This window comes from Galleria mellonella, unplaced genomic scaffold (genome assembly GCF_026898425.1).
Source record: "Galleria mellonella isolate WM207_F2 unplaced genomic scaffold, CSIRO_AGI_GalMel_v1 utg139, whole genome shotgun sequence".
Classification (NCBI taxonomy): domain Eukaryota; kingdom Metazoa; phylum Arthropoda; class Insecta; order Lepidoptera; family Pyralidae; genus Galleria; species Galleria mellonella.
This window is the reverse complement of record NW_026441995.1, coordinates 10,975,186-10,989,941: the sequence shown is the minus strand read 5'-3', so window position 1 is coordinate 10,989,941 and position 14,756 is coordinate 10,975,186. Positions and strand designations below refer to the sequence as shown.

The 14,756-nt window shown below is 31.3% G+C and overlaps 2 protein-coding genes across 2 annotated transcripts; both read left to right on the top strand.

Moving 5' to 3' along the window:
• The first annotated feature begins 2,591 nt into the window (after positions 1-2,591).
• Positions 2,592-6,668, top strand: LOC113512662 (pupal cuticle protein 20-like). The gene is made up of 4 exons (XM_026896587.3): positions 2,592-2,657; positions 3,677-3,915; positions 5,226-5,471; positions 6,385-6,668. Exons 1-4 carry the CDS (start codon positions 2,646-2,648, stop codon positions 6,464-6,466), a joined length of 579 nt encoding a protein of 192 aa, XP_026752388.2. The 5' UTR covers positions 2,592-2,645; the 3' UTR covers positions 6,467-6,668.
• Positions 6,669-11,073: 4,405 nt separating this feature from the next.
• LOC113511989 (pupal cuticle protein 20-like) lies at positions 11,074-14,476 on the top strand. The gene is made up of 4 exons (XM_026895737.3): positions 11,074-11,185; positions 11,828-12,012; positions 12,938-13,183; positions 14,298-14,476. Exons 1-4 carry the CDS (start codon positions 11,171-11,173, stop codon positions 14,341-14,343), a joined length of 492 nt encoding a protein of 163 aa, XP_026751538.1. The 5' UTR covers positions 11,074-11,170; the 3' UTR covers positions 14,344-14,476.
• Positions 14,477-14,756: the final 280 nt, after the last annotated feature.

Genomic DNA, 14,756 nt, shown 5'->3' with positions numbered 1-14,756 from the left:
TTATGATTTATGTTTTATGCAAATAACATTCCAATTTAATGCATCATGTTGGTAAAATAAACCACAGATGTAATTTGCTAGCTAGGCTACCTTAGCATTTTAATATGAATAGGTGGGTCACTTAAATTTGGATCAATTACACAGGATGAAACCAGTAAATCAACATTTTCCCAAAGAACCTTGACAGGTGGATTAACTTAAGTGCTGGGCGCACCGTTTGAATATGGAAGGTACGATTTTTTTTCTGTCTAACCTATGAGTATATTTCTTTGCGAAACATGTCCATTTTTTTTTTGTAGCAGAATACTGTCTTTAAAAGTATTTAAATTTCACTTTGTATATAGAAAAACCCTGTAGTACCTTTCGATATCAGTCACAAAATAACATACTAGAAAGAGACTTTGTACAAAAATCATTTGCTCTGTCCAATTCGTGTTTCTACCATAAAGCAGTTGTGTTTGCATGGCTGTGTTCCCGTGGGTTTTGTAAGAGGCGACTAAGAGAGGGCGAGGGATGGGCGGCAGCGACTCTCTTGAAACATCTACAAAGCTTAACTGTGGTTGCCAATCCGCTTGCTAAGCGTGACAACTACTGGCAAAAGGGGGAGGCTTATATTCGCCAGTGGACAGTCCAAAGCTGTTTTATGCAGCTTAGAATGGCAAACAAACTGACGGCCCACCTGATGTAAAGGAGTAACTGTCACCTATAGATATGAGCAGTACCATGGACATAACAGAGTATACTGTTTCGCCCATAATACCTCCCATGCGTTGCCATTCCTTAGTATATTATATGATATGCTGATGATGATGATTATCATCAATAGAAAAAAATACCTTCGCCAACAATTTTAAATTCAATTCTAATTTAAAACTACAATATACTAAATTCAGTGAAGTCAATTCATAGATAAGAAACTATCAGGGAACGTGACACTTAAATATATAAGATTATTTATCCCTGTCCCCCATCTATTAGTCCCCTGCTGAACACAAGCTTCCCCTCTATGATTGAAATAATATTCTTCAAATAAGGTAGGTACAATCCATGTTTTTAGGACTTTTAACATTACATTTTACATTTAAACTATCTGCTGATAAATGATAGCCCGATTGGATATAACCTGATTTTGAATCGTAAAATCTTATATGACAAATATATTAAAATGGTATGTTGATATTTATACCTAAGATATATTTAATAAAAATGAATGTGAGGGATCTTAATTTCTTCGATTTTAGATTCTTTTTGTCTGTTTGAATTCAGGCATCACGCAAAATCTTCTACACGAAATTGGATGCAGTTTTCATAGTTATATTCCTGAAGGTCGGATTTAAAACCTGGCATATATTTTATCTTGATTTACCATCAATAAGTAGTCTACTTCATTAGTTTTCATACTTCTGAAACCACACGTACGAAAAAGCACGCAAAAAGCTAGTCATGTATAAAAATGTATAAATCTTCTCACACTACCAAGTGCTTACTCATACAATTTTCATATATAAAAAGAAATTATTTTCTATAAACTGTTAAAAATTATAAATCATACTTATAAAACTAGTTCTCCATAGTGTGTATTCATATTAGCTTCAAGTTTCATAACCAGGCAGAGAATGAGACCTTACAATCAGTTAACTCGCTATTAACGTTAGTTAATAGTTCTTCACTAAGTAAATACTTAACCAATAGTTGTTCCTATATATTGCTTTAATGAAAATGATTTAGTGGACTTCGTCTCTATATGTTGTCTAACTATGTTATTACTGACATGTTACATAATATATGGTGATAAAATAATAACATTTATAATTACAAAATTAAAGAATAACTTTTCTTGAGCTTACTGAATAAATTGATTGATAAATAGGGGAATTAAAATGAAATTATAATCAATAATATTATTATTTCTAAAAATATATTTAAATCTTAGTACAAATTTTTACTACATAACCGTACATACTTAGTACATACTCGTATTTACAAAGATTTTATTTTTTGTATTTATATTTATGACTTTTTAATTAAAAAAATATTATAAAAAAATATTTTTAGTTGGTTAAGATACCATACATCCTTCTTTATCTTTTATTTTAATCAAATTTCGAAAATGAAGTAACTACGATTCATATGATTTTCAACAAATATTTTCTAATTTCACTACTATTCAAACAGAAAAAGTGTATAGTACGATAAAAATAACTATGAATTTGAAAAATAATAATATAAAATTTTTCATAATTGATATAAATATCACATCCTTCTTTTGAAAACGCTTAACAATATTATTTTTATCAATTCCGAAAATGAACTAACTTCGGTCTATATGATTTTCAACAAATATTTTCTATTTTCACTGCTATTTAAACAGAAAAAGTGTCAAATTTCATAAAACATTCATTCATTAACATTTCATTTATTCTATTAGCAAAGGGAATTCCAGGTTAACAAAACCCCGGGGCGTGGATCGACTAAAGCTCGGATTCACTTGCCGATATCTGCAGAGCACGCACAAGGTGAAGCAACCGAGAAAGGGCAAATCGGAGCAATATAAAACGGGGCACATCCTCGCAAACTTTACTCAGTTAGCTGCTAAACATAGAGTGCCAGTTTAATTAATATAGAATTTTATAAAAACTGCGATTATGTACGCCTTGGTGAGTTGATAGTCAGATTTTACTAACAAAATATCGTTCCGATGTGGTAAAGCTTCGTTTACGCGGTAATGTTGGTATTCACCACTAGATTAGACTGCAAAATAGATTCAAATTACATATAAGCTATAACAGCAAATAACATTCGTGACTCCCTCGTACAATACCCAGTATTTTGGTGGTAGTGCAACGATTTCCAGACATTTATCAAACACGTAAATGTAACTGATACAATGTTACTCAATTGATAACATTAGGATTTATTACTGACAATAAGTATTTTCCTAACCCATTATCTCCAGATTATACTCGTAAAGATATTCTATAATATATATTTAACATTTTTAACTATCTAATTATTATACTTTCTGTAACATGATGACCTCATATTGCAAAATCGATACTGATAACGAACGAAAGCTTCACACAAGTCTGATCGAGAGTCAAACTCAGGGCCTTATTAGTAAATATATAAAACGATATTTCCTACATTCCGATATCCAATAACAGTAGTCATTCTTTGAATTGAATCTACTTTATCCACGGAACAAGGATTGAACTATGAAAACAATTTTGTGCCAACTTTTTCCTTGTAGAAACGGTTTCAGTTTCCTAAATTCTATTGAGAGACTTTGAATTGTTACACCGTTTCTGCTTCATCTCGTAATGTTATAATAAATCACCAACATCTTCTTACTTCATATAAGGATATTCAATTATCTATATATTGCCAAAGGGAGACTTTATACAAAAGTCGTATGCTTGGATATCTCTCTTTTACTCATATTTTTCAATGAAGTAGCCGTGCTTTCATAGCTGCACTTTGCTTTCGATTTGAAGGGTGGAATATAGCAGTGAAATTTTAAAATACAGAGACAAAACCATGCCACGGTCATCATCGTGCATCCTATGATGTTCACGGTACATTCATATCTATAAACGACGGTTACCACTTTCGATCAGATAGGCCATCAGCATGTTTACCAGTAATATAACAAATCATAACAAAAAATGTTATTCAGGTTACCTTGACAACAGCGCTTATAGCTGTGGTATCATGTGGACGTCTAGAGCCTCAGTACTTACCTCCGAGACCAGGAGGTGGATCAGGAGGCGGCGGAGCGGGTAGTGGAGCGTACAGCGGAGGCGGTGGCGGTTCTGGAAACGGATTCGGTGGCGGCTCCGGTGGTGCTGGAGGCGCAAATATACCAATCACTAAGTTCGAGAACGTGAACAACGGTGATGGCAATTATCACTTCAGGTAATTTTTTATGGAAACTATATTGAAGTCTGATTATGACTACAATAAAACTCATAGGCCATTTTAATATAGTCCAGGAAAATTTGGAAGATTGTCTCGACTATGAGTTTTAAACAAATATTTAAAAAACAATGATCGCTTTTATAATTTACTACGATATAACTCGGTATCGCATAATTTTACTGTTATGATATAATACATAATGATATAATAGGAGATCAAAATTACTACAATTATAAGTTCTCAGGAATGGCAACGCATGGGGGGTATCATGGGCAAAACAGTATACTCTGTTATGTCCATGGTACTGCTCATGTCTATAGGCGACGGCTACCACTTTCCATCAGGTGGGCCGTCAGCTTGTTTTCCATTTTAAGTTGTATAAAAAAAAAATAAGGAAACGCTTTTAATTTTCCATGCATATCCACGAAATAGTTACAGAAATATAGAAGTATCTCAATACAATTGCATACAATTTGCTCTCCTATTATTATATCATGTCGGTAAAATAGTACGGTGCTACGATATAATATAAGAACCCCTCATATGTGGGGTCAATTGTCCCTTTCTTATAAAAGACATAATATGCACAATGACATTCCCACTGTTATCAGAGATCCGTCTATTGCAAACAAAGGCTTTCATTAAAGAAATTAATATAGGTTTACCTATTCTGATGCGATGATGTTCCTTTGACTATTATTCTTGGTTCCTTTTAATATATATATACATATACAAGTTAGCTTCCTTGAAGCCATAATCTGTACCTCCCTCTTCAAAATTAGTAAGTAGATAAGTCAACGAATTAATTAAATAATCTAATTTAGTATACATATTTTCTTACCTTAAATTACATTTTTATATAAAAAACTTAATATCAAAATACCATCTAATCATAGTAATTATATCTGAAACTTTCCTTATTTATTAACAGTTTAAAATTAATAATATTGCGTACATAAACAGGCGACGACACGCCGCGACGGTTATTTTCCATCAGCTTATTTGATTTTAATTTGCAAAATTACTGTCAGCGAAATAAATTAATATTTGTTAACACACATACTCTATCATTAATTATTTCAAATAAATACAAAACACATTCTCAATCTTATAATACCTGATGGGATAACCAGTGATATATCGACTATTGCTATTATAAAAGGAACACTCTACAAGCCCATATTTGATCAAACATATTAGAATCCTACGTGGCAGACGGTCTACCTTAATTAACTTAATCTATTACTTTACTAACTTAAACTTAAACTATCGAAACATATGCTCATTAAACAATATTTCAATTACAGCTATGAGACAGGCAATGGTATAGAAGCTCACGAAAGCGGCGCCCCCCGTGCACCTGGACCCGAGGGTCCTGCTGTCACAGCTGAAGGTGGATTCTCTTACCGCGCACCCGATGGACAACAAATCTCTCTCACCTACACAGCCGACGAGAATGGTTTCCATCCCGTTGGCCCCCATCTGCCTACTCCTCCCCCCATTCCTGAGGAGATCCTTCGATCCATTGAGTTCAACAAACGAAACCCATCGTCGTATGTATTACACACAATTTTACATCTCATATATTATTGTGTTCCATAGTTATAGAATACTAGCGATTCTTGAAAATAGAATACAGATATTACTCGCTGTTAATATAACTTTTTATAAGAAGCATCTATAATAGCAACGTTTTTAAAGTCGGTTAAGTTCTTAGATTATATAGATAGAGTGTTCAAGAAAACAGGTCAGCTTTTTTATAAAATTTTGCGTGATAAAATAGTTATGAGTGATTTCTTTATAACTTCTATATTTATTTTGTCTTATAATTTCTAGATCTTTTTAATACGTAAATACTCATTTTATTTATTAAATAATACGTCAAGATACATTGTATACGTAAGTATATAGAATACTGAAAAAAAACGAGGTAGCTAATTTGACAATTAGCTGATAAAAAGTTGACCGGTTTTTAAGACTCGATGCTGCGATCTATATAATTTAAGGTTAAGTATTATTTGAGTATTTCCTCATATAATATTATTAGATACGATTAAAAACCATAATTCTTTTAAATAAAATTCGATTAGTACAGATCGATAATTCAATAAACATTTTAGAGTTCTTGCTTCTCAGTTATATTAATATTATTCACAAATTTACATATTTTTGTTATTATTATTATTCTTACTACTGTCACTAAGAACTTTACAGTAGACCTATTAATCTATTATGGAGATGATAATAATAGAAACTATGTAATTACACTGATGGTAACTTCCTGAGAATATAAAAATTATTGAGTTTGTTTTTGTATATTGTACTTAAAAATTGTACTACCTTAACACACGGGTAGCCTTAGCAAATTTCCATTACATAAAAAAAATATGAACTAAAAATCTTTAATTTTTGTGTCGTCTTTGATAACTATAAAATATTTTCTTAATTCATATTTTCCTATTTCAGGGAGGGAGCCTATAATGGCGGCGGTGGCTCTGGAGGCAACGGTTCAGGTGGATCCGGAGGGGCTGGTGGCTATCATTACTAATCTTAACACTAGCTATATTTAGCTAAAAATCACAATCATTGAATTTATATTTTAACAATTACAAATTTCGAACTTATCTAACTAATCTAACTTATCTTAAAATCCACTGATCTCAGGAGCTTGCTTAACTATTAAGCTTGGAATAATATTAAATAGTCTGTAGAGTCAATTAAAAAGTAAAATAGTGATATTCACAATTTCAGCATATGATTATATAAGTTTTAAAATATTATTATAGTTTTTATCAATATTTTTTTATTTCAACTAAACCTTGTTAAAATCAAATTAAAAACGAAATATAGAACCGAAATGTGCAATATTATTTATACACATTTGTAAATTGAAAAACAATTTATAAATAAAAGTAATTATTGAACTAGATTCATTCTTTTAATAATAACTTGCATAAATTATAATTTCATTAAATAGCTATGTTTTACTTAATTATTAATATTAATAAATAGAATTTTAATACTTGTGATTTTTAGCATAAATATATGTTTCTTAACGATGACTGCATCACCCCACGATAAAAGGACTGTGATACGATACATACGAGCATGAATTAATTTATTTAACTAATAACTGCAATGTAAATAATGCACTATTAATAATAAATAAATATAATCCTTTAAGAGAAATACATAAATAATACCTCTTATATGTTGTCTGATTTCATCCCAGTTATTTTTCTAAACTACTAATTTAAGATTGTATTCCACAAATGAAACCGCTTCAGTCGTGGCCAAACAAATATTGTTATTCATAAAATCCGTTTTTTTTTTATTTAAAAACTAAACTACAGATCCGATTTGGATAAAATTTCTATGGAACTAATCTGAAAGAATACCCTTTCAGATAAAATAAGGATTTTTCGAATGGGTTCGGGTGTCTTCAATAATCGAGAAATATACATAAAAAATTTAGGATTCAGACAAATTAAGAAATCCCTCCTTTTTGAAAGTCGGTTAAAATTAGAACAATACTTATATAGAATAACCAATCGATATATAGAATGTAACTAATTTAACAATATTGGTCGTCAAATGCATTCCCAAAGAGGGTTGACGTCAGGCAGGCGGCCGGTCGTAAAACTAAAAAACCAAATCTTTTTGTGATATGGATAAAACCATATTACGCCGACCTCAAATAATAATTGGGATAAGGGTAGGAAGGTGATGATTTCGTCTAAAACTGTGATTTAACCATTGTGGTACAGTAATATATTTTATCTACTTACATGTATATTATAGTTAAATAGAAGAGTTATCGTAACATTGTTTTTTTCTTTATTCATCATATTACTTATTTATTTATTTTTATAAAATCCACAGTTCTTAAAAACTTTCACATTATAGTATTATTTATAGTACTTAAAAAGGTTTATTACAAAAGACGGACTGAGATAAAAATTAAATAAAATGTGGAAGAACTTTGTTATTCCTTACGATTACAGAACAAATATTACGAAAACCCTCAATTTATCAACAATTAATAAATAATATACAATGTGCATACAAATTCTTATTTGTAAAATATCTACTATATAATAAATAGCTATACTTTCTATAGGTATATGTTATTTATTATAATCTAGACTATCTACCAGAGGGAGACTTTGTACAAAAGTCGATTGCTTGGGTACCTCTGTCTCATTCGTGTTTCACCCGTGAAGCAGTTGTGTTTGCATGGCTGTGTTTCGGTTTGAAGGGTGGGATATGGCAGTGAATTTACTGGGTACAGAGGAATAACATCTGAGTCCTCAGGAATGGCAACGCATGGGGGGTATCATGAGCGAAACAGTATACTCTGTTGTGTCCATGGTACTGCTCATGTCTATAGGCGACGGTTACCACTTTCCATCAGGTGGGCCGTCAGCTTGTTTGCCATTATAAGTTGTATAAAAAAAAAATTTCTCTAAGTATCTTTAGTGACTAAACTAGCAATCTCTAAAGATAATTCCTCCCAAGCAATTTAATATAGTACCTATTAAAATAGAATAAAAAAGAAACCACTTTCAGATAAAATATAATGTTTCTACAACAACGAGGATGGATTAAAAAGTTCGCGGCCTCGGCAAAAAAACAATATAAAATATAAACAAAAGTAATCTTATTTTTCCACGTAATCTCCTCTTAACTCAATGCACTTCTTCCATCTGGTTTCTCGTAGAAGTACATATATACATAATACTTATATACATAAGATAGGTAAACTTAACAAATGTAATTTTTATATAAACTATACACAAACACCTGACAAGCATTAATATAACAATGTTTAATATAACAAGCTTGACTTTAGTACTAATTAGAAAATAATATAACGTTTTTAGAGTTAATTAATCTTTATTAACTACAAAATAGATATTTATAGATTATGTATATGATAAAACATTAAAAAGGTTTTATTAAGGTTAATAAATTGGAGGCGTTGACAAAGACCTAAAATTTTATTAACTTGTATCGACATTGAAAATTAAATTGGTTCTGATAATAATAATTGTTATATCGTACTACTGTAAATTACTATTATATTTATAAAAAAATTAACGATCCGACCCGGCTTCGCACGAATAGACAGAATTATTGAATATCAATACGTATAATAGAAAAAGTTTTAGCCAATTCCATTGATCGATTATTTATATAGCATTTTATATGTGATTCTTTACATTGATATAACTTTTTTATTTATAAACCGATTGAAATAAAACGAACACTAAATATTAAGTGTAAGAAACCGCAATGCATTAGTGAAAATTTCAAATTAGTTAAGACACAGATAACAATTCTAAAAATCATTGTTTTGGATTCTTTTGCGTTCATAAAGTCCACCTGTTATAATTTTTCTTATATATCTTCCATGTACAAACCAGTTACGACTTTATTATATATATTGATTGAATTGAACAAAATGAGGCGTTTACTTTAAAAAACACTTTTAAATTACATTTATCACAATGATATTAAGTTTGTTACTTTATCTGATCCCATTATTGTCGATGCTACATCACTACATACTTTATGCAGTAGACACTAAAAATAAATTTGGAACTACAGTACTTATAATTTACAAGTATATAATAAACGAAATATTTACAATGTATGACGTAACGCATTAGAAAATATCTTCAAGACACTTTTTTATCATTGTACAATTCACAGCTTCATCCGCGCAAACTTGAATTTCAAATTAAATTGCTGTCGAATAATTTAAAATATTGCTCTGCAAAAAAGCGTCATCAATCATGATAAAGTATAATGGAACCAGCACGAGGATAAATCCTGTCGATAGTGAAACTTACTCGTATTATTAATTTTTTTTTTTAGAATTAGCGCACATTTCACGTAGCATATTCAAAAAATATAAGTGAAATGGAAATAATCACCATTTTGAAGTGGTTTAAAAATTAGGTTCGTGTGAAAAATAAAAATCAAATTAAGTAATCACTAAGCTGTAACTAAACAAAAGAATGTATGTATTATTATTATATTACTCAATTGTAGCAAAATTTTCTCCTGTGTCCGTGGAAATTTCGGAAAATATCTTTTCATAATAAATCAATATCATATAAACCATTCATTGTCCACGTGCCACCTCCTACATCCACTATGTTACATGTTCAAGGTTATTGGACTATAGCGAAGTATTTTTATATTATCATAGCGAGGAATTTTTTTAAAAGGGATAAAAATAGAACCATCACCCGCTACCCACCAGCGGGTTACTAATGAGAGGTGAAGATGAAATTAAATCAGTTAGTCCATCGTGAATAATTCACAGGAACATCCATAAAGGGAGACCAAGTGAAGGTCGACCTGATAGGGTATATGGCCAGCAAGAAATTCAACAAGAAACTCCTACTACACCAGTAACTAGAGTTGTTCTACACTGCGTTTGCCTGCATCGTGTCGTCCCTTTACATAAATCATTGTTGTGAGTACAAAATTTCGGCTAGTCAAATAATTTATGATATTTCGTAATTACCTAATTAATAGTAAATTTCGCTATGCTATGTTTTTTATACCACTGAGGTGTCAAACAAGCATAGGGCCCCCCTAATGGTATGATGTTACCGTAACCTATGAACACTTGCAATACCAGGAGTATGAGGCGCACGTTGCCAACATTTTTACCCCTTTTTTTAAAGCACCCCATGTAGGAAATCTCGGAAATTTATATAATTTGTTTTAGAGCTTTAAAACGTGCATGATATCTTTTGCTTTTATTTTTATTTATTGTAAACCAACCTTGAATTATCCTTATTTTGTCATATGAAAAACATAATTTGTATTACAAAAAATTTCGCCATACATTCTTAAACTTTGCAACCTGCAACTGACAAAAACCACAAACAATCAACAATCGTGATCGATATATTATTACCATGAAACATCTATTACTATGACATTGACGATTACACTTTAGGTTATCTCGGAAGGTATTGCCAAATACATCATAGCGCACGGTTCACAACAATCATCAAAACTGCAGGGGGTGGTCTCGACGGAATGCTACCAATACTCCTCAAATCATCGGCCATTGGCGCCGCCCTGACTGATTTGGAGCAAGGTGATGGTGGAAGGGTAGACAGCATCAATATAAAAAGATTGCAAACGTAACGAGCATCATTCTTTACAGCATTGTTCTGCATATAGTACCCACTTGCCTAATCATACGCAACTCTAAGAAGCTCGAAAAATGTGTTCTATCAAGGTATAACTGTATTGCAAATTTATTGATAAATATATTTTGAGTGATAAATTTTAATAATTTTATTAATTGGTAAAATTACGAACGTGAATTTTGTTGTTTGCAGTAATAATTAATCTTTATCTTTATTTTGTTTTTGGTACTTTTGTCCTTTTAGGTACATCAGTCCAGCAATTATTTTTCATAAGAAATTACTTGTATCATCACTTTCATTGTTTTAATTCAGAATAGCTTTTTAAATGAAACTAAATAAAATAGTAATTCTGCTTTTGAAACAGCTAAAATATATTCTGCTAAATGTGTATTCAACATGTTCATATGATGTCGTATAATAATTATTCATATATTTAAATCCTTTCTCATGGTACACACTACATCTATTTTGATTAGCTATCTAATTAGACTCACAACATCTTCATTGCGGTTAAGATATCATGAGATTTTTCAAGACAAGTAGATTGTTGTTGCAATACAATATATTTCAAAATAAGATAAAATCAAAGCTTCAACATTAAAATAATAGATTTGCGTATTATTATCTTCCATGATTGTTACAAAACATTTATAGATCAACACTGACTAATCCTGTAATCTTTTCACAATGAGTTTTGTAATGACTGATTTGCCTTTGTGTTTTTTTTCTAGGTTATCTTAAGCTTCGCTGTGATTACAATGGCGTCTGCTGGCCATTTGGGTGGGTATACTGGCTATAATGGTTACAGTGGGTTTGGATCAGGCAGCGGAGCAGGATTTGGTTACAGCGGCGGGGCACATATACCAATTCTTCGATATGATAACGTCAACAATGGCGACGGAACCTACAGATACAGGTAATGTGATCATGGAATACTTGTGCAAATACTTGTCCTTGTGCGTACGTACATAGTACGTACCGTCCTTGGCGTACTTTTTGTCTATCGTCTATCTATTCTTCTCACATATTATGTAAATGATCCAATAGTATTTTTAATATTTTTAATACAAATATCTAAATGAAATAGATATATGTATATAATTTTTTTAGATATTTTAAAGAATTTTTTTTTCAAAGTATAATTATAATAATAAATAATTACTGTAATTATACCTATATGTGCAATTGTCAAATAATAAAATTAAAAAAATTTAAATTTAGAAACTTTATTTATAATTAAGCGCATAAAGTAAATACGATCACTTCTTTTACAAATTTTAAACTTCAATCTTACTATCATCATCATGATCTGATATGATGATGATGCACATATACCACTATTGAACATATGCTTTCCTCATAAACTGTTATAAGGAACCGTCTTTAGCCACTTGCATCCACCTGCATAAATTATAAATAATATTGGAAACTGACAACTTACTGATACCTAACACAAAACGGAGATGGTAAATAGTATCCTCTACTTACAGTGCCTTAAGTGAACTCAATTTCAAAACTTTATTTCCATTATTAATTATAAATACTTTTTCCATCTTATTTATATTTATACTTGTACTTCATTAATATTATAAATGTGAAAGTTTGAAGGTGTTTCTAAGTTTAGATATTTGTAACTTAATCATGCTTAAACAATTGAATAGAACTGATGAATATGGGTAATATTAGGTTATTATATTTTAAGACATAGGATACTTTGTATATTGAAATTTTCCAATAACTGTATCCATGCAGACAAAGCCGCGGGATACAGTTATTGAAAAATATAATTATCTTAATAAAGAAGTATACTTTCCTAACAAACTATCGATCATATTTTACAGCTACGAAACCGGCAATGGCATATCAGCGCATGAGAGCGGAGCTCCCCGAGCCCCAGGACCTGAAGGTCCAGCTGTGACGGCCGAGGGTGGATTCTCCTACCGCGCTCCTGACGGTCAACAGGTCTCACTGACATACACGGCTGACGAGAACGGATTCCATCCCACTGGCTCCCATATCCCCACACCACCCCCAATCCCTGAAGCCATACTCCGATCACTCCAGTACAACAGGCAAAACCCGTCTTAGTAAGTATGCACTAATGTAAATTTAAAAAAATTGTCAATTAACTAACTAAATTAACTCATTAAAAATTATAATTAGAAATAGAAAATAAATAGATATGATAATAATAACATATAATCATATCTATTTATTTGATAGATAATAATAAATTTGATACCATGCTTTGTGGCTTAATAACAGAGAAAGTTTTTGCCTCCATCATGAACGAAATGAATGAACGAAAGCTTTTCTAATACTACATTGATTAGTCTCAAACTAATTACATTTCCTTCGCAATATCATTGTCATCTGGAGTTACAGTAACCTGACAGCCGAAGGTTAATTGATGTAATAACTTTCGCAACCCATGATACCAACTTTCTTTCAAATTTTCATGTTTCTTATTAAAATATCTTCGTTTTTCATATCAATAGCAAATGTTATTTATTAATTTCATATATGTAATATAAAGTAAATATTCTACTCAATTCAATTAGATACTATTTTTTATAATTTTTAGTAATCAATCATACAATCAGAAGTTGAACCATAAAACTCTGTTACAATATTCAAATCTAGGATATTGTCGAATATTTTCCTACATAGATTTTTTTGTTTCGGTTTAAAGAGCTAGAAGAGATGATGATGATGACGATCATCATCATATCAGTCATTATCTGTCCACTGTTAAACATAGGCCTCTCCCATTAAGGGCGTTGTGCCAATTGTTGCCACGCTTGGCAAGCGAATTGACAAGTGCAGTTAGGCTTTGATGATATTTAAAGACATTACTGCCCATGCCTCAACCATTAAGTTCCCTTAGTCGCCTCTTACGACACCCACGAGAAAGGAAAGGGTGACTATGCCGCGACCACACGACGAGTAATGATGATACAAGTGCATTACTATGAACATATCAGTATCACATATATGTACATAGCGACTCACATCTAACAGCTTATTTTTTGCCATAAAATATTGTTTGTCTCATAGTAGAATTCTAGTTATATTTATATAATAGTTTATAAATAAAAAGTTATTAACTCATGAACTAATGCTGAAGGAGAGAAAGAGAAAGGTTGATTCACATATTCATGACCGTATATTATCTTTATTCATGAATATGTTTCGTTTCAGTGACGGCTCCTACAACAGCGGGGCTTACAATGGTTATCACTATTGAGTATCACGACACGCGACAACTGTACTCCCACATCAATGATAACGGACTGTGATATCTACTGATACGACATATTTATTGTATAGGCTTTTAATGTAAATAAATGCATGTCTATTTATAGCTATTGGCGCGAAAATTGAGCATTAATAAAGATAGATTGATTACATTTTTTGCTTTTATATTTTACCTGTCATCCACCTCAACTTCGCAAAGGTGTACCCAAACTTATTACCTTTCTGTATAATTTTTACAAATATATCCTTTCATACAAACTTTATTTCCGAACCGATACGACAACATAACCTTCAAGAAAAGAGTATATTCCTTTTTAAAAGGCCGGCAGCACACCTGCAATGGGTTGACGCCCATGATCACCCACAACTGGTGTTGTGGGTGATCATGAGCGGCGGTAGTCA

Bases quoted from the DNA above. Each gene is read 5' to 3' on its own strand.
- LOC113512662 (XM_026896587.3), top strand. The intron at 3,916-5,225 runs GTAATTTTTTAT...TTTCAATTACAG, and splicing joins GATGGCAATTATCACTTCAG to CTATGAGACAGGCAATGGTA. The intron at 5,472-6,384 runs GTATGTATTACA...TTCCTATTTCAG, and splicing joins AACAAACGAAACCCATCGTC to GGAGGGAGCCTATAATGGCG.
- LOC113511989 (XM_026895737.3), top strand. The intron at 12,013-12,937 runs GTAATGTGATCA...CATATTTTACAG, and splicing joins GACGGAACCTACAGATACAG to CTACGAAACCGGCAATGGCA. The intron at 13,184-14,297 runs GTAAGTATGCAC...GTTTCGTTTCAG, and splicing joins AACAGGCAAAACCCGTCTTA to TGACGGCTCCTACAACAGCG.